The 25,363-nt window shown below is 53.9% G+C and overlaps 1 protein-coding gene across 4 annotated transcripts in view; it reads left to right on the top strand.

Moving 5' to 3' along the window:
* Positions 1-25,363, top strand: part of MGRN1 (mahogunin ring finger 1) — a 54,500-nt gene that overhangs the window by 19,902 nt on the left and 9,235 nt on the right. For 2 of the 4 annotated variants that reach the window (XM_049637452.1, XM_049637449.1), the window contains exons 2-12: positions 3,268-3,386; positions 5,036-5,124; positions 5,704-5,850; positions 7,797-7,914; positions 14,006-14,072; positions 14,721-14,770; positions 16,886-16,933; positions 17,592-17,660; positions 19,107-19,266; positions 21,224-21,333; positions 24,020-24,085. In XM_049637452.1, the coding sequence (XP_049493409.1) occupies positions 3,268-3,386; positions 5,036-5,124; positions 5,704-5,850; positions 7,797-7,914; positions 14,006-14,072; positions 14,721-14,770; positions 16,886-16,933; positions 17,592-17,660; positions 19,107-19,266; positions 21,224-21,333; positions 24,020-24,085 (1,043 nt within the window). The remainder of the gene's footprint in view (positions 1-3,267; positions 3,387-5,035; positions 5,125-5,703; positions 5,851-7,796; positions 7,915-14,005; positions 14,073-14,720; positions 14,771-16,885; positions 16,934-17,591; positions 17,661-19,106; positions 19,267-21,223; positions 21,334-24,019; positions 24,086-25,363) is intronic. The other 2 variants (XM_049637450.1, XM_049637453.1) reach the window with 1 other exon arrangement.

Consider the following 25,363-nt stretch of genomic DNA (forward strand, 5'->3'; position numbering starts at 1 on the left):
TCCTGTAGCCTTCCTGAATTCATTTATGAGTTCTAGTAGCTGTTTTGGTGGAGTCTTTAGGGTTTTTAGATATAGTATCATGTCGTCTGCAAATAGTGAGAGTTTTACTTTTTCCTTAATGATTTGGCTGCCTTTTGTTCCCTTCTCTTGTCTGATTGCTTGGGTAGGACTTCCAGTACTATCCTGAGTAAAAATGGTGGGAGTGGACATCTTGCCTTGTTCCCCTGATCTTAGGGGAAAGCTCTCAGTTTTTTCCCGTTGAGGATGATGTTGGTTGTGGGTTCTTCATAGATGGCCTTTATTATGTTGACGTTTGTTCTTTCTTTTTTTTTTTAAATTTTTTTTTTAATGTTTATTTATTTTTGAGACAGAGAGACACAGCATGAGCAGGGAAGGGGCAGAGAGAGAGGGAGACACGGAATGTGAAGCAGGCTCCAGGCTCTGAGCTGTCAGCACAGAGCCTGACGCGGGGTTTGAACCCACGAACTGTGAGATCATGACCTGAGCCGAAGTCGGACGCTTAACCGACTGAGCCACCCAGGCGCCCCGACGTTTGTTCTTTCTAAACCTACCTTATTGAGGGTTTTCATCATGAATGGATGTTGTACTTTGTCACATGTTGTATCTGCATCTTTTCAAATGATCTTACCGTTTTTATCCTTTCTTTTTTTGATGTGATGTATCACATGGATTGACTTGTGAATATTGAACGACCTTTACATCCTGGGAATAAATTCCACTTGATTGTGGTGAATGATTATTTTAGTGTATTGTTGGAGTCTTTTAATTTTTTTTTAATGTTTATTTATTTTTGAAGGAGAGAGAGAGACAGAATGTGAGTAGGGGAGGGACAGAGAGAGAGGAAGACACAGAATCCGAAGGAGGCTCCAGGTTCTGAGCTGTCAGCACAGAGCCCGACAATGTATTGTTGGATTCTGTTTGCTAATATTTTTGGAAGATTTTTGCATCCGTGTTCATTGGAAATATTGGCCTGTAGTTCTCTTTTTTGTAGTGTCTTTATCTGGTTTTGGTATCAGGGCAATGCTGGCCCCATAGAATGAATTTGGAAGCTTTCCTTCTATTTTTTGTAGTAGTTTGAGAAGAATAAGTATTAACTATTTTTTAAATGTTTGTTAGAATTCCTCTGTGAAGCCATCTGGTCCTGGACTTTTGTTGGGAGTTTTTTGATTACTGATTCAATTTCATTTCTGGTAATTGGTCTGTTCAAATTTTCTCTTTCTTCCTGATTCAGTTTTGGGAGGTTGTATGTTTCTAGGAATTTATCCATTTCTTCCATGTTGTCCAGTTTGTTGGCATGTAATTGTTTATAATATTCTCTTATAATCCTTCATGTTTCTTTGGTACTGGTTGTTGCTTCTCCTCTTTCATTTCTGATTAATTTGAGTCCTCTCTCTCTATCTCTCTCTCTCTTTTGGATGAGTCTTGCTAAAGATTTCTCAATTTTGTTGATCATTTCAAAGAACTGGTGCCTTGGTTTCATTGATTTGTTCTACTTTTTTTTTAGTTTCTATTTTCTTTATTTCTGCTCTGACATTTATTATTTCCTTGCTTCTGCTGGCTTGGGGTTTTGTTCTTCTTTTCCTTGCTCCTTTAGGTGTAACATTAGGTTGCTTATTTGAGATTTTTCTTGCTTCATGAGGTAGGACTGTGTTGCTACAGACTTCCCTCTTAGAACTGCTCTTGCTGCATAGATTTCGGACCATTGTGTTTTCACTTTCATTTGTCTACATGTATTTTTAAGTTTCTTCTTTGATTTATTGGTTGACCCATTCATTGTTTAGTAGCATGTTGTTTAACCTCCATGTATTTGTGGTCTTTCCAGATTTTTTCTTGTTGACTTCTAGTGTCATAGTGTTGTGGTCAGAAAAGATGTGTGGAATGACTTTGATCTTTCTGAATTTGTTGAGACTTGTTTTGTGGCCTAACGTGATCTAATCTGGAGAATGTTCCATGTGCACTTGAAAAGAATGTGTATTCTGCTGTTTTAGGATGGAATGTTCTGAATATATCTGTGAGATTCATCTAGTCCAGTGTGTCATTCAGAGCCACTGTTTCCTTGTTGATTTTCTGTTTGGATGATCTATCCATTGATGTAGGTGGGTTATTAGTGTTCTCTACAATTATTGTATTACTGTCCATTACTTCCTTTATATTTGTTATTAACTTGTGTATTTGGTTGCCAGATATTTACTTCTTGTTAGTTTGTCCCCTTTCTGGTTATATAGTGCCCTTCTTCGTCTCTCGTTACACTCTTTGTTTTAAGGTCTATCTTGTCCCATGTAAGTATTGCTGCCCCAGATTGCTTTTCACACCATTAGCATGATGAATGCTCATCCATCCCCTCACTTTCCATTTGCAGGTGTCTTTAGGTCTGAAATGAGTCTCTTATAGGCAGCATACAGATTGGTTTTGTTTTCTTACCCATTCTTTCACCCTTTGACTTTTGATTGGAGTGTTCAGTCCATTTATATTCAAAGTAATTGTTGATAAGTATGTATGTATTACCATTTTTGTTACTTGTTCTGTGGTTGTTTTTGTAGTTGTTTTTCTCCATTCCTCTCCTCTCCTGCACTTTTCTCTCATGGTTAGTTGGCTTTCTTTATGATATACTTGGGTTCCTTCCTCTTTATTTTTTTCATGTCTTTACAGGTTTTTGATTTGTGGTTACCATTCGGTTTGTATGTCACCTCTTCTGCATATAGCAGTCTGTATGAAGTTGCTGGTCGCTTAAGTTTGAACCCATTCTTTAGTCCTCTCCTCCCCATGTTTTAGGTAAATGGTGTCATACTTTATAGCCTCTTATTTTGTGAGTCCCTTGACTGAGTTCTACAGGTACACTTATTTTTACTGCTTTTGTGCTTCAGTGTGACCTCCTCTTGATTACATCTGTAAAGACCCTATTTCCAACTAAGGTCACATGCACAGGTGTAGGTGTGGAACTGAGACATATCCTTGAGGAGCACACAACTCCAACTGCCACAGAAGGAAAGGTTAATGGAGCAGAAGACCTGATATGCCCCTGAGCAGGGAGGAGAGGTCTGGGAGCACAAAGGGTGTTGGGGTGCAGACGTTGAATGGGCCGGGTTGAAGGGCTGAGGCTGGGGCTAGAGCCGAGTGGTAAGGACAACCTGCGAGGCTTCTCTCCAAATGGAGCTGTTCTCAGGGCTGAGCCTGTTAACCATCACCGGCTTCCCCTGGGCTGTGTCGTGCCTTATAATCTACAATTGTGTTTCCTTTCCTAACCAGGAAACTACTTTGCCTCTCACTTTTTCATGGGAGGTGAGAAATTCGACACCCCTCACCCTGAAGGTTACCTCTTTGGAGAGAACATGGATCTGAATTTCCTGGGCAATCGCCCGGTCCAGGTGGGTCACAGTGGGGTAGGCACGTGGGCAGTGGCAGCGAGGTCCTCCCCTCCGCTATCCATAGCTAGCTTTGAGGATAAGCAGGCACTGAGTCACCTCACATGGGCAGAGCTACTGGCTGGATGTGTGTATGTGTGTGCAGGGGTCATGTCCTGGCACTGCCCCCTTAGAGGTTGGACGGCTGCAGATAGCTCACTGGGGGACAGGGTAGCCACTGCTGAGCGCAATGCAGCCAGGCTATGGGGCTTATGGATAGTTATGGATTTGATCCCGGGCCTCTTGGATGACTTTCTTTAAAAAAGAAAAAAACAGAAGCCACACTCTGTAGAACAGCGGGTGAGAGTTGTGACCCAAAAGAGACATGCACATGGCCAGTGAGCATTTTTACAAATGCACTTTCGTTAGTCATCAGGGAAGCACACATTTACATGCTGCTGTCCATTTGTCCAGCACACATTTGGTACCTGCTGGGTGCCTAGGACTCCTCCAGGGGCTGGGGATGGAGGACATATCCTACCCTCTTCCCTCCTGGCGTGCAGGCAGTGAAGAAAAGATTCATGAATGGAGACAAAAGAGACTGAGAGGGACTAGTCAGGGCCTCTGGGGAGGGGGTGCTGAGCAGGGGACTGGGTCTTGTACTTTAAAATGGTGGGCCTCAGTGTGGGTGAGGAGCCAGGCAGGAGACCCTCTCTTTCAGGAGATGCTGGACTCCATTTCCCAAGGCTGCTGAGTCCTGGGGTGTCCCTGGTCCTGGCAGGGGATGAGGTGTCCACTGGCCCGGGGGTCTTTAGGCTGTTTTAGCAGTGGAACAGCTGGTTGACATGAAATCTTGATCCTTTAGTGTGTGGGAGGCGAGGAGCTTTGGCCTCAAGTGCTGCCCTCCCCGACCCATGGGACCACTGGGGCTTCCAGGTTGTGCTGAGTCCCCCGCCCTCCTGAGTCTGTGAGAGCAAGAGTAGCAACCTCACCTTCCGTCTTCGAAGCCTCAGCTCGCAGGCAGGGCCTGGCTCTTACAGACCTCCCGTAAATCTGTTATTGTTTAAACTTTTCTTTTGAGGCCATCGTAGATTCCCCTGCAGTGGCGGGAAGGGGTTCCAGTCCTCTGTGCCTCCCTCGGCTTCCACAAGGACAGAATCTTCCAGAGCTGTGCTGCACTGTCATGGGCAGGAGCTGATGCCGCTGCAGCACATTTCCCAGAGATCTCCCATTTTCCAGCGCTCCCCTGTGTGTGTGTGTGTGTGTGTGTGTGTGTGTGTGTGCGTGTTTGTGTGTGAGTCCCTTCCAGAGTCTTTCCTGAGCATCATCCTTACCTTGCAGGCCCACTTTATTCAGGACAGCAGTGGGCACCAGGTCCCGCCTCTGGGAACATGGCCTCAGAGCCCCAGGGCCCCTCGGGCCGGGTTATGCTTACTGAGGGTCCCCCTGGAATTGGAGGACCATGGCTGGATCTATGTGGCCAGAATCCTTAAGGGTTCTGGTCCCTGTTGTTTGTCCCTTGTGGCGGCTGCTGGGCCTGTGGTTTCCTTCTGTACGAATGAGCGCAAGGGCTGGGGTGTACGGAGTCGTGCCTGTGCTCCGATTATCCCTGTTTTCTATCCCTGTCACATCCTGGGGATCACCGGGCATGGCTTTGGGTTTTTCCCTTCTAGTTTCCATACGTCACCCCTGCCCCCCATGAGCCGGTGAAGACGCTGAGGAGCCTGGTGAACATCCGGAAAGACTCTCTCCGACTGGTGAGGTGAGCCTTCGCCCTGCCTCACGCTGTGGTCACAGATGCCTGCGAGGGGAGGCAGCAGCTAGCGGCCCCAGTCTCTGCTCCCTCAGCTGTGGAGCCAGAAGGTCACGGACAGGTCTCGAGTCCAGAGGGGCTCCTAGGGTGTGAGTACAGAGGGCTCTGCTCATGGGACTCCAGTCTTCAAACCGGCCGTGCCCCCAGGGATGTCGGTCCGCGTCCGCAGACGCTTTCACTCGGGGGATTGGGTGCCCCTCGCCTGTGGGGGCAGAGACCAGGGATGCTGCTGAGCACCCCACAGTGCACGGGACGGCCCCACGACCAACAGCGATCCGGCCTCGCACGTCAGCAGGCTGAGAACCACGTTAAACCTGGAAGACGTCTGGGGCTGTGTCTAAACCCAGAGGACCCCTCTCTTTCTGTGGGCGGGACACAAGGGAGGGAGGGCTCTGCAGTGTCCGGCCTTATTGCCCAAACAGGGAGTGGGCCTCTACGCGTCTGGCAGCCGCCTCTGAGGGGCCCCGTGGGGGCGCACCTGCTGTGCTGGGTGGAGGCCGCCACCTCTGTCCCTCTGCTCCCTGGCAGGTACAAAGATGGTGCCGACAGCCCCTCCGAGGACAGCGAGAAGCCGCGCGTCCTCTACAGCCTGGAGTTCACCTTTGATGCCGACGCCCGCGTGGCCATCACCATCTACTGCCAGGCGGTGGAGGAGTTCCTGAACGGGACGGCTGTGTGAGTGTCTACGGCCTGGGTGGCGGCTGGCCCGGCAGCTGTGCTTCTGTTGTCCGTGCTGTGCGTTTGAGATCTTGGAGGTTTTCTTTGCAATAAGGGTCTCGCTGGCCCCGAAAGTTTGAAATCTGTAACTTCAGCGTGACCACAGACTCAGACAGACGGGCAGAAACGTACCCGCTTGTGTCCTGTTGGAGAAAAACACCTGAAGGCCAGACTGGCTCTGGTGCTGGAGCTTAGGCGTCAAGGCTTGGGACTGCTGGTACCTCAGTTTCCTCAGCTGGGGGTGGGGGTGGCTGGAGCCGCCCCCTCGTGGTCGGTATAAGGACCTTGGTGCTGCTGTTGGAGAAAACCCGTAGCTGGGGTTTGTGGGGAGCACTCCCTGCAGGGAGTGAACACTTTGTCCGTCGGGTCACTGGGCTCGGGGCTCCCTCTCTCGCACCCTCCCTTGCAGCAACAAGAGGACAAGGTGCGCAGCTCGGCTTTGGTCTGTGTCATATTTGGACCTGGAAGACGTGCCCCCAGAAGGATAGTGGATGCGTGAGCAAACAGCTTAGCCGTCCCTTGAGCTTTTGTCCTGAACCACCGGGGGGCTCCTCCACTGGGGACAGGGGACAGAAATGCTGCTCTGTCCCCTCCCTCTCTTCCCTTCCTGAGACCTGGCTGGAGTGGCCTGCTTCCCTTCTCAGTTTGCTGGAGTTGAGTGGGGTGAACATAGAAGTCAACGGAACAAAGACCGTCTCTAGGACCCAGAAGGCTGTGCCCAAGCACCTTTATCCGAGCCTGGAAATTCTGTTTCCGTTTGAGCTTCAGTGTGCGTGACCCTCCTGCTCCTTCCCTGGTCTCCTCCCTGCTTCTTGACAAGTGAGAAAAGGGGGCAGATCTGAGGTCCCAGAGAAAATCCCAGGTCTGCTTGGGAGCAGAGTCCTAGCCTGTGGCTTTATCACGGGCTCAGGGCTGAGATGTCACAGGGAAGAAAGGCCCTGTGGCCTCCAGGGGGTGGAGGGGCCCCCTCTCTTTGTGCATACAAGAGCAGCCCCGCCCCCGCCAGTCTGTCAGGCTCTCCAGAGTGTCTTTTGTCCAAGAGGCTGAGGGAAGCCCCAAGAGGGGCTGCTGTGGGGTGGGTGGAGGAAGCAGGTCAGCGCCGTGTGTTGGATTCCTGAATGGGGAGAAGCCCGAGTTGGTCAGAATTGAAAATGCATGTACCCTTTCTGGGAACGTATCTTGGGAATGTGCTCGTATGCGTGGCTGAGATGTATGTAGAGAGGGTCCTGGAAGCACCGTTGGGAATAGCGAGATACTGGAGTCTGGTCTTCACCAGCGGGACGCCTGGTCGGATCAGAGTTAGTGACCGCACAGTGGAGCCCATGCAGTGTTTGCAGAACCCCGCACCCCTGCGTGTGGCGGTTAGGGGACAGCGCTGGGGGCCGTCAGTAGTGAGGGAGCCGGTGTAGGTGGGCCGCCGTGTGAATACTCAAGAACAGACACCGTGCACGCGGGCGTGAACATGCCCTCCTCTTCTGGGAGTGCTTAGTGGGTTGTGGCTGGGACAGAGAAGCCCATGGCAGGGAGCGAGCGTGAGGGTGGGCTGTGGGGACACGGCATGCCGGGCACATGTTTGTACCATGTTTGTTCACTAAAGTAAACGCACCTCAAAAGCCAAATGGAAAAGCGCAGCCAGATCTGGAAAGGCAGTTGTGGGGCAGGTGTGGGCCCCAGAGGACTTGTAAGCAGGTGAATTACCAGGCAGGGCCGGAGGCGGGCGAGGACTCGCAGGTGGAGAAGGGGGTCTTCACGTCTGATTTCTGCTCGGTCCCCACAGACTGGTGGCTGCCAGCCCCTGCCTCACAGGTCCTGGGCTGGCAAGGGACTGAGACTGAGGACCGGGCACAGCAGACCATTTGCTCTGGGCACAGTCTCAGCGGCCTTTCTCTCGCCTGCCCTTTCAGGTACAGCCCCAGGACCCCTGCCCTGCAGTCTGAGACTGTCCACTACAAGAGAGGGGTGAGCCAGCAGTTTTCCCTGCCCTCCTTCAAGATCGACTTCTCCGAATGGAAGGATGATGAGGTAACCTGGCCCCCGTCACCTCTCCCGAGCACCGTCCGATCGCCACAGGCCTGTCTGCTCACATTCCTCGAGTGGCTGATAAGCCTCAGGAGTGTATGTGTGCTAAGTCAGGCGTGCGCTGGACCAGGGAGCGGGGTGTGATTCGAGTGTTGGCTAGACTGGATGATTGAGGACGGACAGAGCGTCAGCAGTTAGAGGCTCCAGTTAGCGGCTTGGGTGGTGCCTTGTCGGGACTGTGGGACTGCAGTCTGGCAGGGTCCCTTCCACCTTCTGGTTCTTGGCCGGGGCTGGCAGTTTATATCACATGAAGGATGGCAACGGGAGCTTTGTCTGTAACAGCAGAATTTGGACATAACCTGTCTGTCCGTGACGAAGGGATTGCTTACTCACTGATGTTATGGGAACCATATGATCGTTTGGGCACCGTGGTTCGTTTCCGTAACGGGATGCTGTGCAGCCCCAGCAGGTGGAAGGGATCTGTGTGTACCGTACACACCGGTACCGAAAGCCCCTCCTGGGTCTGGAGAAGAGTCTGTTGCAGACAGAGGTGCAGTATAATTTCACTCATGCGACAAGAAAGATGCACAAAGCCATTTCCTCAAGTGTCCGTATGTGTGTATAAAGCTCGAGGAGAAACTGAAGAAGATGCCCATGAACTACATGGTGGTTATTTCTGCGCAGGGTCTTGATATAAGGCAAAGAGTCCTGCGTTACACACGCTCGAGCCCATTCTGCATGTGAACAGTGTGAGTGCCAGCAGTATGTATATGTCTGAGTTGTTTGAACAGGTCTTTTAAGGTAGAATTTGCATACCATAAAACTCACCACTTTTAAGTGTATAATTCAGCAATTTTTAGTAAATTCATGAATTATGCTGTGGTCACCACAGTCCAGTTCTAGAACCTTTCCGTCCTCCCAGTAGGGTCCCTCATCCCCATTCTTAGTTAATCCCAGTTTGTAGTCTCAGCCCCTGGTAAGTACTGATGTACTTTCTGGATGTTTTATATAAATGGAATCCTATGATAGGTGGCCTTTTGTATCAGGCTGCTCTCACTTGGCTGAATTCTCTAGTTTTTTAAAGAAGGTAGTCATGTATTACTGAAGTACATTATGGGGAAGGAGTGGAGGCAGCGGGGCGTGGGATGGTGTAGGAGCTGGGCAGGTGGGTTCTGGGTCATGAGCTGTGTCAGAAGGTGAAGGCCACACCGTGGTGTTTGCTCTCGTTCGTCAGGGCGCTTTGGCGGCCAGCAGCAGAAGCTGCCTCTACTGCTCATGTGAGGAAGTCTTCTGAAAGAAGGATGGGGCTTTTGGAGCCCCAGGAAGAGCTGGACAGCCAGGCCTTGGGACAGCCCCGCCCTCGGCCTCGTTCCAGCACATGGCTCCATCTCGGGGTCCACACACTGCTGGCTGGGATACCCAGCGGCTGCACGCAGTCCTGCCCACCCTCCTGTGAATGCGGGAGAGCTGCTCCTCAAAGAGAGGGGGGTGAGAGGGCAGCAAGGGGCTAGACAGACACGTGGGTGCCCTCACCCTGCGGTCGTTGTGGGGAGGACCGGGTTGAGCCTGCATCTGTTTGGTGACCTCCGTGTGTAGTGCGTCCCTTGGTATTTTGGCCGCAGAACAGGTCCTTGTGCATTTGTAGGTGTGCTGAGTCAGCCAGCACTTCGGGTGCTAGCCCCCAGTGAGGCTAGTTGTCCTGGGGGCACACCTGGCTCGTAAACCAGTCTGAAGTGCCACACACGGGCACCCCCTTTCCTCCCTTAGAGCTTCAGGAGGCCCACATCCCAGGTCATCAGCATGTGGCAACGCGGCCATGGCTGGGGTGGTGGTAGGCGCCACGTGGAGTGGTGGTGGCCACTCCGGGCCTGTCCAGTGTGGAGTCACCCCAGGACGTTTCCTTGCCTTTGCCTTCTCTGGTGATCACCGCAGCTAGTGTGTTTTTGAAATCAACTCACTTCGTTTGTGTATTTTTTTTTTTTTTTTTTTTTGGCGATAGAATACACAGAACACAGTTTACCATTATGACATTTAGTACAGTCCTGTATGCGTACCTCTGTGCAGTCCCAGAACATTTTCATCACCCTAGCGGGAAACTCTGCACCCATTAAGCGGTCATTTCCATTCTCCCCTCTATTACGTGTATTTATATTTTTTCTTCAAAAAATTTTGCGTAATGTTTATTTTTGAGAGGGAGAGAGAGACAGAGTGCCAGCAGGGGAAGGGCAGAGAGAAAGGGAGGCACAGAATCCGAAGCATGCTCCAGGCAGTCAGCGCAGAGCCAGATGCAGGACTTGAACCACCACATTCTGTGAGATCATGACCTGACCCAAGTCAGACGCTCAACTGACTGAGCCACCCTGGCGCCCCTCTTCTTTTTTTTTTTTTTTTAAAGTTTATTTATTCTTGAGAGGGAGAAAGAGACGGAGTATGAGCAGGGGAGGGGCAGAGAGAGAGAGAGAGGGAGACACAGAATCCGAAGCAGGCTCCAGGCTCCAAGCTGTCAGCACAAAGCCCAATGCGGGGCCCGAACCCACAAACTTCGAGATCATGACCCAAGCTAAAGTCAGACACTCAACTGACTGAGCCACCCATGTGCCCCTACATGTGTTTTTAAAAGGAAACTGTATCAGTTATTACCATAGTTGGGAAACTGCTTAAACTTGCCATAGGTAGAAGGTTCTGGAAGTTAAGCTGTATGGAGAGCCAGCTGTTATGATGTCCTGTCGCTGTGTCATTGACTGCCGAAGGTGCTGAAGCGGACATTGGCAGGTGTTAGAAGCCTGACAGATACTCGGGCACCAAACCCAGATTTTTGCTCAACCAGGGCTTCTCAGTCTCAGTGCTGTTGAACCCTGGGGCCCAGATCACTCTCTGTGGTGAGGACTGTCCTGGGCATTGTGGGATGTTGATCCTTGGCCTCCACCCGCCAGGTGCCAGGAGCCCCCCCTGGTGGTGATAACCAGGGATGTCTCCAGACACGACTAACTGCCCTTTCGCCATCCTCCTTTCTAGGCATTTTCCTGGATTTGCCTATTTAAAGATTACAACAGTAATGTATGCTTATTGTAAAATGTGCAAATTATACAGAATTTGTAAGGCAAAACGCGCTCCAGTTGAATCTTCTCCAGAGGCAACCACTTCTGACCATTTAGGGGGTGTATTCCAGACTTTTCTCCCATGTGCATTTGTTTGTTGTAAAGATGCAGTCATGCGTAGAAATATTATTCTGTAGCTTGTTTTTTTCCCCCACAACCATTGAAAGTCATTTTCTGATACATCATTACACATAATGAATTATCTATATTCAAAAACCTATGTTTTCCCTTTGAAGTACATACTCCTTGAAGGCAAAGCTCTTATCTGAGCATGAATGCAGTGAACAGTGTGTGTGGATACATTTCCAGAGGATAAGTACTCTGGTCTCCACTGCATTGTTGCCTGCTGGCTTTACCTTTCTGCTTTAATTCCCAGAGCCACTTCCTCTGGCCTTCTCCTTTCTATGTATGTATGTATGTATGTATGTATGTATGTATTTAAATTTACATCCATGTTAGCATATAGTGCAACAACGATTTCAGGAGTAGGTTCCTTAGTGCCCCTTACCCATTTAGCCCATCCCCCCTCCCACAGCCGCTCCAGTAACCCTCTGTATGTTCTCCAAATTTAAGAGTCTTCTGTTCTGTCCCCCTCCCTGTTTTTATAATATTTTTGCTTCCCTTCCCTATGTTCATCTGTTGTGCATCTTAAAGTCCTCATATGACGTCTCTTGTTTTTTTAAACAGCGTATTGAGGTCTAATTTTCACCCCTTTAAAGTGTACAGTTTGGTGATATTTACCGTAGAGATAGTCCCTGACTTCAGATGGTTCAACCTAAGAGTTTTCGACTTTACGATGGTACAGAAGCAACGCACATTGGGTAGAAACTGCGCTTCGAAGTCTGAATTTGCCCCTTTCCCTGGGCTAGCGATGTGTACCACGGTCCTCGCTCAGGACTCCAGGCGGCAGGAGTCATGGCTTCTGGTCAGCCGCGTGGTCACGAGCGTAAATGACCACAAACTGGAGGCCATTCTGTTTTCCTCCTTCACTACAGTGTTCAGTACATCATGTGAGATACTCAGCACTAAATTATGAGATCGGCTTTGTGTTAGGTGGTTTTACCCGCTGTAGGCTGATGTTTTTGAGCGTGTTCAAGTTCTGCGAGGTGTATTATTAAGTGCGTTTTTGACTTCTCATACTTTGAACTTCTGAGGGGTTTCTCGAGATGTGACCCCACCGTAGAAGGTCTGTATTCATAGAGTTGTGCAGCCATCACCACCATGTAACCCCAGTCCACTTCTGTCACCCCCAGAAGAAACGCTCTGCCTGTCCGCATTCCTTCCCCAGCCTCCCCCTCAGCCCCTGGCAACCACTCATCTACTTCCATCACTGTGGATGTGCTTGTTCTGGAAGTTTCAAATAAACAGTCATACACTGTGCGACCTTTTGTGACTGGCTTCTGTCACTGAGCGCGTGTCTCACGCAGGTGGTAGCAGTTGTCAGCACGTCATTCCTTTCCACGGCTCACCATACTCCGCTGTGTGGTTGGACCATGCCCGGTTCATCTGTTCACCGGCTGACGGGCGCTTAAGTTTTCTGCACCTTTGGGTTCTTAGTAATGCCATTCTGAACGTCGCTATACAAATTTTGGTGTGGATGCGTGTTTTTATTTCTCTTGGTTATGGTTTGCTTTTTAATTTTATTTTTTAAGGCTAGTTTTTATAGTAGTTTCAGGTTCACAGCACAGTTGAGAAGAAGGCATAGAGATTTCCCATAGAGCCCCATCCCCACATAAGCATAACTTGTTTTACTGCATTGTAGTGTGGGCGTCTTTTGAGATGTCCTAGTGGTTGGAGTGGCTTCTTTGCTGGTTTTCAGGCTCCCTGTACCCTGAGGCTGCCGTGAGCCTGCGGCCTGGCTGGGTCCTGTCCTGAACACGTTCTTCACCGCCCCGCGTGCAGCTGGTGTGCACATGGCTTCCTGTAGTCCTGCGTTCCTGGGAATCCATGGCCTGTGTCTCTGTGAGGCCTTCCCAGGCCACTGTCCTCCTCAGCTCCTGCTGCCTGAACGTGCTGAGCTTTGCATGGCTGGTGTTCATGGCATGTTTTGTTGACCACCATGGTCACTGGGCATAGCTTTTATCCCTCTTTTACAGACAGGGAAACTGAGGCTTGGGTGGTGGAGCCAGACTCCATCCTAACACCTGGCCCCTCCCAGTCCCGCCTCCCATTGGCAGCCTGGGACCCACAGGCACCTTCTGGGCCTCCCCTTGCAGCCCTGCTTCGGGTGACCTCAGTGGTCACGTCTGTCCTGTGGCCCCGCTGGTGAGCCGATGTGGACTATGCCCAGGGAGACACATGTGGGGAGGAGAGCGGTCTTTGGCCAGGGGGCAGCTGGGAGCCACGGAGGAGAAGGAAAAGTGAGAGTGGGTTTCTCCTTGAGCTCATCCGCCTGCCACGGTGTCGCCGCTCCCTTCTCTGGTGCCCATCCAGGAGAACAGAAAATGGCTCAGATAGATGCTGTCCTTCGGTGCTGGTGGCAGCCAAAGGGGAACAGCCCAGGTGTCCCTTAGCTGGGAGTGGTCGAGTGTGGTCTGGCCGTGTGGTGGGAGTGTCACTCAGCCTTAGGGAGGGAGCACTGGCACGCGTGTGGCATGGGTGAACCTTGAAAACATGGTGCTCACTGAGGGAGGCCAGACAGAAAAAATCGATGCCCAGACCGGACGCATCTATGGACACAGTGGGGCTTAGCAGGTGGGGAGGGCTGGGGAGCGGGTGGTGATAGGGACAGGGTTCCTGTGGGGACATGAAGAGTGTTCTGGAAATGGATGGTGGAGGTGGTGAACGTGGCCTTACAAATGTACTTAATGCCAGTGAGTTACACGTGTTTGCCACGTCATTTTTACATATTTCGCTGAAAGGGGAAAAGTGCAGCCTGACGTCTGTCTTCCTCACCATTTTGTCTGTCTGCACGAGCTCTGCCGTGACGCCATCCTGCTCACCGTGCCTCCTCCCTCCAGCTCGGTCTGACTGTTCTCTCTTCGTTTTCTCCTCAGTTGAACTTTGACCTGGACCGGGGCGTGTTTCCAGTGGTCATCCAGGCCGTGGTAGACGAAGGAGATGGTGAGCGGCCTTTCCTCGTGCATCCCCCTTCCAGGCCGTGGACGCTTCTCTCCTCAGTCAGCCGGAGGAGTTGATTCCAGACGTGATGAAAGATGTTGGCTCAGCCCACTTAGCACTTTTAAGGCCGTAGGGTTCAAGCCCCAAGCTGTCCGTCTGTCGGGCCCCTCCTGGGCTGTGGGGCCCTCCCTTCAGCTCCTTCTCCCGACTCAGGAATTGCCGGCTGCCTGGCTTCCACTGTGGTAGCAGCGCTAGACAGGCCTCAGATTTTGTGTCCGCCCCCAGCGGGTTGATGGAAGACCAGAGAGCGGGGCGGCCACGCTCATTGGCTGACCGGCCCTGTGTCCTGCCGGGCTTGCCACTGCTGTGGGCTGCAGCCCCCCAGCCCCCAGTGTGGGAGCCCTGCCGGCCGAGTCCCAGCTCCTCGGCCCTGCGGAAATGTCCCTCCGTGCAGAGCCAGCCGTGGAGATGTGGCCAGAGGGAGCAGTGGGCCCCCAGGCAGAGGAAGGCAAGATGAGGACGGTCCTCCCTAGGTTTTGGGGTCTCTGGCAGAGAGCCTGGGAAAGCACCAGCTAGGAAGAAGTTCAGGGTGGGGGGCAGAGGAGGGACTGAGGCCAGCTCTGACCACCTGTTCCTCTCTCCCCCGGGCAGTTGTGGAGGTGACCGGCCACGCCCACGTGCTCTTGGCTGCCTTTGAAAAGGTGAGTGCCACCCTGCCCCTTAACTCTGACTGTGACTTGGGAACGCTGGGCAGAGGGGTGCTGTTTTGAAACTAGAAGTTTGAACTTGGGGTCTGGGCCTTGGCCAAATGGGCTTAGTGCCCTGACGTTCAGGGCAGGTGGGAGGCTCTCCACATATTCTGGGCTCCAGGAGGCTGGGCTTCAAAGCAGCATCCCCTGCGGGAGGGTTTTCAAAGGGTGTCTGGTGTGTGGTGAGGGGGCATCTCCTGTAGAACCCCCTGTAACCTGCCAGCGTAGGGGTGCAGACACCCCCGTGGAGGACTCTGCTCACAGACCAGCTTCTCTCTGGGATGTGGAGGGGTCACCAGGGTTGTCACCACCCAGGAACCCCGCCTTTCCCACCAGGGCCATGGGAACCTGTTAGCCTGGCCTGGTCCTTGCATGCCTGCTATGCCGTCCCTCCAGGTGGCTGTGTCACCCTGGTCCCATGGAGCTGGGTTGACCTCACATCCCACTGCGGCCTTTCAGACTTCTGGGGCAGATATTTGTTGTACTAACTTCTGGTGTCTGTGAGGACAGAACTGGGCCCATTGTTTGTTGTGTCCTTGGGTCACATCTAGGCCCTCCTGGGGTCCCTGAGTTGGGGATGCCTCACATATAAGAGGCCATTTACGTCCAAGGACTCACTTAATGCTACCTTCGGCCTGATGTGTATTTGAACTTAGATGTTCGTTCGTCTGTGTGGACCTGAGTTCCCAGTCTCCCCTGCTATTCATGTGTCATGGCCACAGTACTTAGGGTGCGGTGGGTGTGTTGGCTGTGGTGGTGGGGATTGTCAGCCTCCCCATTGTCTCCGTGTTAGGATGTCATGGGGTCACTGCTATTCACGGGGGCCAGCAGTTGTGTGTGTGTTCACGCAGCAAGCACGTGTGTGGCTGTGTTGGGAGCAGATCCCTGCTCACTGAGACCCTTGCTGGAGGTAGTGGGGTGAGTCCCTGTTGGAGAAGGCCATGGCTGACAGCCCCACATCCCCAGAACATTGGCCTGCACCTTGAGATTGTAAAGTGTTTTCAGCACCGGCCTGTGGCCTGGGTGGACGAGGATCAGGGACCCCATGAGGAAAGCAGGCTCAGGCTGCTGTTTCTGGGCTTTGCGCCGCACGTGGGCATCTGTTGACCCCCAGCCTTCTCAGCCCGGTGTGTGTCTGCATCCTTGAGAGCATTAAGGGCAGTGCCCAACTCCTCCCTGTGATCTGGGTCTTTCCAGACACCCCAGGGATTAGTGCAGCTGGGCCTGAGGCCCCTTTTTAAATCATCTGTCTTGTGCCCCCCTGCCTCCCCCTGCCCAGCCCCAGGGGCTGGTGACACAGAGCGCCCAGGGCAGAGGTTGGGCCTCTCCCTCACCGGCTACGCTCCCCAAGCCCGGCCTTGTCAGAAGGGACGGTGTTTCCTGTGCGTTGCTCTGGCGGAGTTAGGGGCCGTCAATGGCAAACGTGCCGTTGGCCTTTCCAGTCTAGAGCCCATTGAGAAACTGCTTTATTTTTGGAGTCCGTCATCCTGAAAATGCCTAGTGTTGGTCTCCGTTGACTCGGAGGGGCAACTGGTGTTGTTGCAAGATCTCAGGTCTTGTCCCTTAATTAACCTCCTCCGTCTCCCGGTGGTGTGCCTCCCCAGATACCACCAAACACATCTATCCTCTTTAGTTCTTGGCGTGTTTAGACTTGGGGCTTTCCTGTGTACGTGTGCGTGCCTCGTCTCGTGTGCGTGTGCATGCTTTATCTTCCTGGCTGGGCCATGCCCTTTCGGGGTTAGAACTCGGTTGTCTTAGTTCTTGCCATCCAGGTGCTGCTTCTTGCTATTGGGAGGCTCTAAGAACTCCAGCCGATGGTCGTAAACCTGAATGTGCTTGAGAGAACTACCCAGAGAAAGTGGGTTACTTGCGTCAGGGCGGACCCAGGAGGTGGTCCTCTAGGTAGTTTCGAGGCCCAGTCAGAGGGCCACATTTGGAGACACTGGCTGGGCTCCGTCCTTCAGCTGTGGGTGTGGAACGGCTGGGGAACGGCCTGCAGCTTGCCAAGCAGAGTGCTAAGTGGTACCCGCTTGACTGAGTTGATCTCTGTGTCTTTCTCCCCTGTAGCACGTCGACGGTAGCTTCTCTGTGAAACCTTTAAAGCAGAAGCAAATTGTAAGTCTGGTAGAAGAAACATCAAGATCCCTTTTCATTTAAAAGACACACACACACACACACACACACACACACACACACACACGCTCTTACACTCTCCAGGGTCATCATCCGGGCCCTGGGAAGTCTGGATCTGCCTCCTCGGGTGTGTGCATGTGCCCGTGTCCCAGCATTGACTCGTAGCCCCGAGTCTCGTCTAGCTGCACAGGGCGTGTTTGTGGTCCATAGACCCGTGTGGGAAACACAGCAGCTCAGGCCGCTTCTGAACTTGGTCAGTGTAAGGGCTGACTGGTCACTCTTGTGCAGCTCGTGACTGGTGGGTTCAAAGTAGTTTTTCTCTGGGGAGGGGGATGGTAAGGTGGGCAGAGGGTATGGTTGCCTGGCCCATATAGAGGTTGGCACCATGCCCCCCAGGGGGCAGAACCACTGGGCCTCCCGTCCTATTGCCCATGCTACTGGTTGGGCTGGGCAGATAGCAGATTCTCTGCCCTTCCCCTGGCATGGGGCCCATTCCCTGAGGTGCGGGTGGACAGAATTTCAAACCACGACTGCCCTGGGAACCAGGTCCGGCCCCCGGGAAGTGGTGTTGGGCCAGGTGGGTACAGAGGGGCCCTTGAGTGGGGGCGGGCAAGTGCCCGGCTACCTCTCTGCTCTCCAGGTGGACCGGGTCAGCTACCTGCTGCAGGAGATCTATGGCATCGAGAACAAGAACAACCAGGAGACAAAGGTATGTGCTTGTAGTGACACCCGCCAGACTTCAGATGGACCTCCCTCCCTAGCTTTCCTTCCACCCATATAGGAGCAGGTTCCTGGAGGGACTTGCCTGGATCTCCCAGTCCTGGCCAGGGCCCGTGGGCTGGTGGTGGATGAGCTAGTCCCCTTGTGTGCCTTCTCCTGGAGGCCCTGGGACCCCAGGCTCCATTTTTCCTTACCTTTTTAACAGAGACGAGTGCCTGGCTGGCTCAGCCAGTACAGCGTGACTCTTGATCTGGAGGTTGTGGGTTGGAGCCCCATGTTGGGCGTAGAGATTACTTAAAAATAATAATAAATCAGTAAGTGAACAGGATCTATGGGATATTTTGTCCTTTTTCCAGCAAATTCACTGGCTTGTTAACATCATTGGGTGGCCACCCGTCAGGTTAGCAGAGATAGCCTGGGGCTGTGGGACCCTGTGCTACCCTCCGCCAGCCGGCTCACCTCCCAGCCACGAGCGCCTGCACACTTGTAACTGAAACGTGTGTCTGACAGGGCCATGGTCCGGCGCAGCCAGGGAAGGGTAGCAGAGAATCAACCTGTGCCTTTGTCATCGTTTTAAAGGCACAAGTGAAAGTGCCATCTCTTAAAAGTGTCTAGAAGTCTTGCACCCCAGCTTCTGTGATCTCTGGAACCCACTAGAAGCTGGAAGTCAGGGCAGCTTGGTGCCTGATCAGGCCCTTAGCCTCAAGTGAGTGCCCTGTGTGTGTCTCACATGCTAACACTGGAGGCTGGCCGACTTTCTGTTAAGGGCCCAGAAGTATATATTTTAACTGTACTGGCCGTACCGTGTCTGTCGTGTCCGTTCAGTGCCCTGATTTTCCGTGTAGCGCGCAAGTAGCCGTAGCCGTCTGGAAACCAGGGGGCAAGGCTGTAAACTTCCAGTAAAACTTTATTTATGGAAATGGGTGGTGGGGCCACAGCTTGCTGTTGTGCAGTGTTGCCGGCTTTTGATCCAGACACTCATTTCGATTAGGCGGGTTGGGCATGTCAGTCCTTTTCTGGTTTAAACCAGTAAGTGGGTACCCTGTGCAAGACTTGCTCCGTAGTGTTGGGTCCTTTCCACGTTTTCTTTTTGGTTCTGAGGAATAGAAGGAGACCAGAACTTTCGGGGTTTGGTATGTGTGTTGTGGGTGGGAGTCCCAGGCTCTCCTCTGTGCTGGGCCGCGCACAGGCCGGGACTGAGCTTGGTGCCCTGGGAGTGCGGCTCTGGGCCACGTGTCCTGAGGGAGTCCTGCTCCGGGGCGACCTTCTTCTGCTCTCTTGGGCTCCCCTCTGCCACAGCAGCCCCCAGGGGAAGCGGGGGACGGCCGGGGGGACGGCCAGGGACGGAAACGCCTGCCCGCCCCCCTCCCCGCCCCGGCCCCTTCCTCTGGCCCGTGGGAGCCCACCGACCCCGGGGCCCTTCGTGTCCCTGCAGCCGTCGGACGAGGAGAACAGCGACAACAGCAACGAGTGTGTGGTGTGCCTGTCGGACCTGCGGGACACGCTGATCCTGCCCTGCCGGCACCTGTGCCTGTGCAACTCGTGCGCTGACACGCTGCGCTACCAGGCCAGCAACTGCCCCATCTGCCGGCTGCGTGAGTGGGGCCTCCCGCCCAGGGCACGGCGAATGGGACGTGGAGGTGGCGCGGGTGGTTGGTAGCCACGGCGACCCCGCTCGCGTCTGCGTGGCTCCCCTCCTCAGAAAATTAGACTCGGGGAGTTAACGGCCGGGGAGGGTGCGCCAAGGAGGTTCTTGCAATGAAATTGCAGCTGGACAGAAATCGACCCGTGAATCAAATCTTTATTTATTTTTTAAAATACTTTTATTTCATTTGTTTTGGGAGAGCGTGCGTGTGCAGGGGGCGGGGCAGTCAGAGCAAGAGAGAGAGAATCCCAAGCAGGCTCCGCGATGTCAGCACAGAGCCCAGCAAACCGTGAGATCGTGACCTGAGTCCAAATCAAGAGTCGGACACTTCACCGACTGAGCCACCCCCGGTGCCCCTCAAATCTTTAAATGTTACATGGAAAATATTTTGATTTAAAAAACCATCCCGGTGAGGTGGAAAGTGAGCTAGGTGGAAGGTGATTGAGGGATTGGTTTCCTGGAGCACTTCAGACATTTTCTCAAAGTTACCGCATGGAGTGTGATTCTGAATGGTGTTTGTCTTCCAGGGGAGGAATTTAAACATTCTCAGGGCAGAAAATCCCACGGATCAAAATGAGCATCAGGCTGGTGGGTGGGTCCCGGCAGGGAGGGACCAGGGTGTGGGTGAGGAGAGAGCCCGCTCACCGGAGCTGCAGGTGTCATCATTGAGTAGGTAGATGTTGGCTTTTTGGAGAAAGCCTTCCTGCCAGGTTTCACACCTGGGTGTGCTGGTCACAGCGTCAGTGGGGCTGGGGGCGGGGGAGGGGGTACTCCTGCTTCACCCCGCGCTCCCGAGCCAGAATGCAGCTGTGTGACCAGAACTGCCATGCTTGTCTTATCGTCACTCTCCGGGGCTCAGAGGAAACCTGTGCAAGGTCACAGCTAGTAAGGGGCAGGGGTGGGTCTCCACTGGTTGTCCCCTGAGATAGACAGGTGTGTGCACGGACCACAGGGCAGGCTGAGCACGTGGAGGTAGAGGATGAGGCCGTGGGGTGTGTGGGGTCCGGAGCCCAGCCCTGATGAGGTGTTGGGGGTTGGGAGGGGAGGCTGCAGGGGGGCCGTGTGCTGGCCCTGGAGGGACAGGCGGCGGGGCCCCCAGCCTGTGCTGGGGCAGTTGTAGCATGGAGGGCCGGTAGCCTCTGCTGTCTGAGCCCCGACCTCCCCCACGTGCCTCGCCTCCTGGGCATTTTCAGGGGTGTGGGGTGCATATGATCTGGAGGCCCAGGGTCTAGACACCTAGAGCGAGGGTCCCTGGCAGATGTATGTAGCACTTGGGCCGGACGAGCTGGACCAGGACCCTCGTCTCTGGGGCCCGCAACCTGGGGTGACTGCTGCTCACACTGAGGATGTGGTTGTCTCTGGTCTTGTTGCAGCGAGTGCTGATGCAGTTTGTGACTGTGTGTTGTGTGTGTGCACTTCTCGTAAACGTTACACTCTTGTTAGTGGGTCTGACGTTATACCATCAATAGTCTGCCTGCCTCCTAACTTATTCCCAACTCTGTGCTGCTTCTCGTTTCCCGGGATAGAGAAGGTGCCGTCGGCAACGTTCACGTACATACGTCTGTCTGCCTGCCCTTGGTATAACTTCCAGGAAGACACTGGCCAGTGTCCGGGCCCACTCGGTTTTTAGCTGGTCACCAGGTGTGACCCAGCCACGCTCACCGTTGAGTGCATAGTGGGGTTTGGCATGTGAGAGGCTGCCATGCCCTGCCTGCTGCCCTACCAGCTCTGCTGGGGCTCCCTTCTGGGCTGTTTCATTATGACTCTGTTTTGCTTCGGATTCGGAAACGTGGCTTGACCCAGGACCACTGTAGGGTGGGTGGCCAGCATCCCCGGAGCCTGGGGAGCCGCAGTGGTGCTGGAACTGGCTGCCCCTTGCCTGATGGGCGGCCTTCCCTCTGCCATAGCTTTCCGGGCCCTCCTGCAGATCCGGGCAGTGAGGAAGAAGCCAGGAGCCCTGTCTCCGGTCTCCTTCAGCCCTGTTCTGGCCCAGAGCATGGACCACGATGAGCATTCCGTAAGTGCCTCTTTCTTCTTTGTTGAGGGGTGTGCAGCAGAGTCAGGAGGGGGTCTGCAGGAAGCCCCTGACCACTTGCAGAGACCCTCAGGCGTCCAGATGCCCTCAGGGCTTACCTTTGTGTTAGTGGCTTCAGGTTCCCAGTGGGGCCTTGCTGGTCAGGGACTCTGAAAGTGTGGCTGGAAGGAAGGGCGGGGCCAGACTGCCTGCCTCCCTCTGTGTCTTCCGCCTCTCTGAGCCTCTGCCCTCATCTGCCTGGCGGGCCAGGCATGGCCCCCACAAGTGGTGGTGAGGTTGACCAGGGTGATTCAGGCCGGGCCCAGTGAGCCCCGGCTCCGGGGCGTGTTGTTGTTTGCCAAGAGCAAGGGACACCGATGGCAGGTAACCTTGGAGCGTCTGTCACCATCATTCTACCAGCCATGGGCCACTCTGTGGGTCCTGGGAAGTGAGGTGTCGTCCAGAGGACGGCTGCAACATGTCTGCCACGTGTTCTCTGCCCCTGAAAAGGGGTGTCCGGCCTGGACGCACAGGAGGGCACATTGGCAGGTGTCCACCTTGCTTCCGGGAAACCATAAGGTAAAGCTTGTGCTGGCAGATGAGGGGAGTCGGAGTCAGGCTTTGGGGAGAGAGATGGCTCTCTGGCTCAAGAGATAGGCAGAAGGCAGGGAGAGATGTAGAGACCCAGAAAGATAGGCAGAGAGATGAGCAGAGACACAGAATCACAGAGACACGGAGAGAGACACCAGGAGAGATAAAGAGAGACAGGAATGAGGGCAGGAAGGTAGGTATTGAGACATGGGCAGAGAGGCACATTGGAGACAGGGATAGGGTGGGAAGGGGAGGCTGGCAGGGCAGGCAGGGCAGAAAGGGGCCGGGAGCAGGCCAGGGGTCAGGTGGAGGTCTTGAGCTCCTGGGTCCCAGACGGCCACAGCAGTTGTCAGCCAGTGGGTCTATTTTCTTGGCTCTTGGCTGAGGTTGTTGGGATTCATTGATTCTTAGAGGCCCTGCCACCTGTCTACATGGGACAAAGGACCCAAACCCTGTGGTTTGCACACCCACAAGATGGGTTCCTGCATTGGGCCGGTGGGCGTAATGTTTGGCCCATATGGTGTTTCTGAATATTGGGCCAAAGTTTGTTTATTTAAATTTTTTTTTGTTTTAGAGGGAGAGAGAGCGTGAGTGGGAGGAGGGACAGCGGGGAGACAGAATCTTAAGCAGGCTCCACGCTCAGCATGCAGCCCACCACAGGATTTGATCCCACGACCCTGGGATCGTGACCTGAGCCAAAACCAAGAGTCAGGTGTTCAGCCAACTGAGCCACCCAGGAGCCCCTTGCGCCAGTGTTTAAAAGACTGTAGGGGCTCCTGGGTGACGCAGTCGGTTAAGTGTCTGACTCTTGAACTTGATGCAGATCATGGTCTCGTGGTTTGTGAGTTTGAGCCCTGTGTCAGGCTCTGCGCTGATGTACGGAGACTGCTTGGGATTCTGTCTCTCCTCTCTGCCCCTCCCCAGCTTGTGCGTGTGTGGGGACACTCTCTCTCTCTCTCTCTCTCTCTCTCTCTCTCTCTCTCTCAAAAATAAATAAACATAAAAAAAAAGAAAGTCTGGAAATTTTCCTTAAGACTCAGATTTCTGGCTTCTCTTTCAAAATATGAACCTGTGGTCTCACAGCTGGAGCAGACACAAGGCCGCCCTAAGGTGGGGTCCCATCACCCCCACTCATCCCGGGCCAGCGACACTATGTGTTTTGCCTGCTGGGCCCCTGTTGGCACCAGGGCTTACTCCTCCCGGAACAGCCCTCCAGCAAATTTCACGTTGGGCTCGAGGAACATCACATACTTCTTCCAGCAGTATACTTCCGGTAGAGAGAGGAGCAGCGCTGAGGTGTGATTGGTTCCTGATGGAGGAGTCACTGTTTTGGAGGGACGGACACCCAGGGGTGGATGGCGGGTTTTTTGTTGCTTGTCTGTGCCACTCCAGGCTCTGCCCTGGCGTCTGAGCATCAGGCCTGACCTTCCATGTTTGCCCCTCTTATCCCAAGGATAAGTACAGGGCACACTGAGGCTTGGGTTGTAAGCTTCACCTGCCCCGGAGGGCCAGTGCCTTCCCCTCCAGAGGGTTAAGGTAGGGTACGTGGGTTCTTGTTCTCTGCCACGTGTCCCGTCTAAGCAGTTTCCACGAAGCGCCACAGAGAAGCCAAATTTTCTTCAGTGGGTCTGTTAATGTTATCAATGAGTAGGGGTGATTTGGGACCAATTTTTCTCCCCAGCTTCCTCGAGGAGTTGGACGTTGGTAATAAGTTTATACAGAGCCTCAAAAACGTGCAGGAGCCTGTCCCTTCCCTGTGCCTAGCCGGGCCCACTTGTGGGGAGCGCCTGGCCACTCTCCTGCCTGTGCTGGCCAGGACCGGCTTCTTGGGGTGACCCAGACCACGGGTGGGCAGTGGGACAGGGATGGGCTCCACCAGTGGCATGGCCTCCTGGGAGTTGCATAGATGTCCAGGCCCAGGCCCCTGGGGCAGAATCTGCACTTGGTCAGGTCCCCGAACTTCATGTGCAGGTGCGGTTTGCCAGGCACAGGCTCACGGCTCACCTGGAGGCCGGCAAAGCTGAGAGACCCCAGCCAGCCAGCTCCAGCGCCGTTCGGGGGGTGGCAGTCGTAAAACGTATGATTTTTATCTTGACAGTGTCCCTTTAAAAAATCAAAGGCGCACCCCGCCTCACTGGCCAGCAAGAAACCTAAAAGGGAAACAGTAAGTGTGTTTGGCCCTATGGCTACATCTTTGCCCCGCACCCTAATGATTAAACCAATGACAAGTATGGGAAGTCATTTTCACCCCAGGCTAACGTGTTTGGTTAATTTAATCTGTCAAATCCACTCTCCCCAGTCCCGGCGTCCCTGCCCAGGAAGGGAGTTTTGTGGAACAAGCAAAGCTCAAGGTCTGTCGGCAAAAAGCCAGTGTCTCGGATCCCCGCTGCCAGGCGGCAACGGCGCCCGCCTCAGGCTGCCCCTTCTCGCCAGCTCTGCTTCTGCCCGTGGTCCCCAGTGGCCTCGTTTCCCTTTTTTTTCTTGCTGGCAGTGGAATGATGTCGGAGGTGGAACTCACGTTGCTGCTAGTTTTGCAAACAGTCTTCCTCGCGCTTGCCTGTTGTCCTGCATCCTCTGCCTCTCCCCCTGGATGTGAGCTCTTTGGGCCGAGGACTTGGTTTTCTTGCATTTTCCCTGCATCTCAGGGAGCAGGCGGGCGGCCTCTGCCTGGAGCCTTCACTGACGCCTGTGGCCCCTTGGCAGAACTTAGAGAGGTGGAAATCCCTGGAGGGCCATCCCAGGGATGGAGGTAGAGGTTTTTCCCATTTGGAGGGTGAGGAGGTTCAGGTTGGGAGCAAATGCAGGGCACCACAGGCCCAGGTGACCAGGGGACTCAGGAGGCTGAGTGCTGAGGGCAGGGAGCCCCCACCCCAGCCTTTCTGCCTTCCCTTGGTCTCCAGGGTTGATCCGTCGCTGCCCTGAAAGGCGGCTCTCCCTCCCTTCCTTCTGGGGAGCGGTCAGGTGGGCGGGGCTTCACATGGGGCGCGCAGCTGGGCGTTTGCCCTTCACCTTGTCTAGTGTGGCCTGGGGGCCTGACATTTCCCAGCACCTGGGCATCTCCCCACCTTTAACCCTAAAGCAAGTCTCAGTCTGTTGATGTGCTCCTCTCCCAGCACTGGAGGAGACTGGTTCTGAACCAGGGGTGCCCGTTAGAACCACCTGGAACACGCATCAGCCCCTGTGGACGCTTGCTTCAGGCCCACTGAGGATCTCGAGTTGGGCCAGATGCCTGTGTTGGGCAGAGCTCCTTGCGGGGCCAGGCCCTCCCTGGTCTAGAACACACGCGGCTCCACTGGGCTCTCCCGCCTTTGGCATGGCTTTGCTCTACACCCGCTCCTGAGCCCTCCTCTCTCTCTCTGACCCCTCACTCTCCACATGTGCCAGGCAGGAACAGAAAGCCAGGTAGGGGCTGGCCGAGACCAGGGGTGGGGAGGCTCTGCTA

The sequence above is a fragment of the Panthera uncia genome, chromosome E1 (genome assembly GCF_023721935.1).
Source record: "Panthera uncia isolate 11264 chromosome E1, Puncia_PCG_1.0, whole genome shotgun sequence".
Taxonomy (NCBI): Eukaryota; Metazoa; Chordata; class Mammalia; order Carnivora; family Felidae; genus Panthera; species Panthera uncia.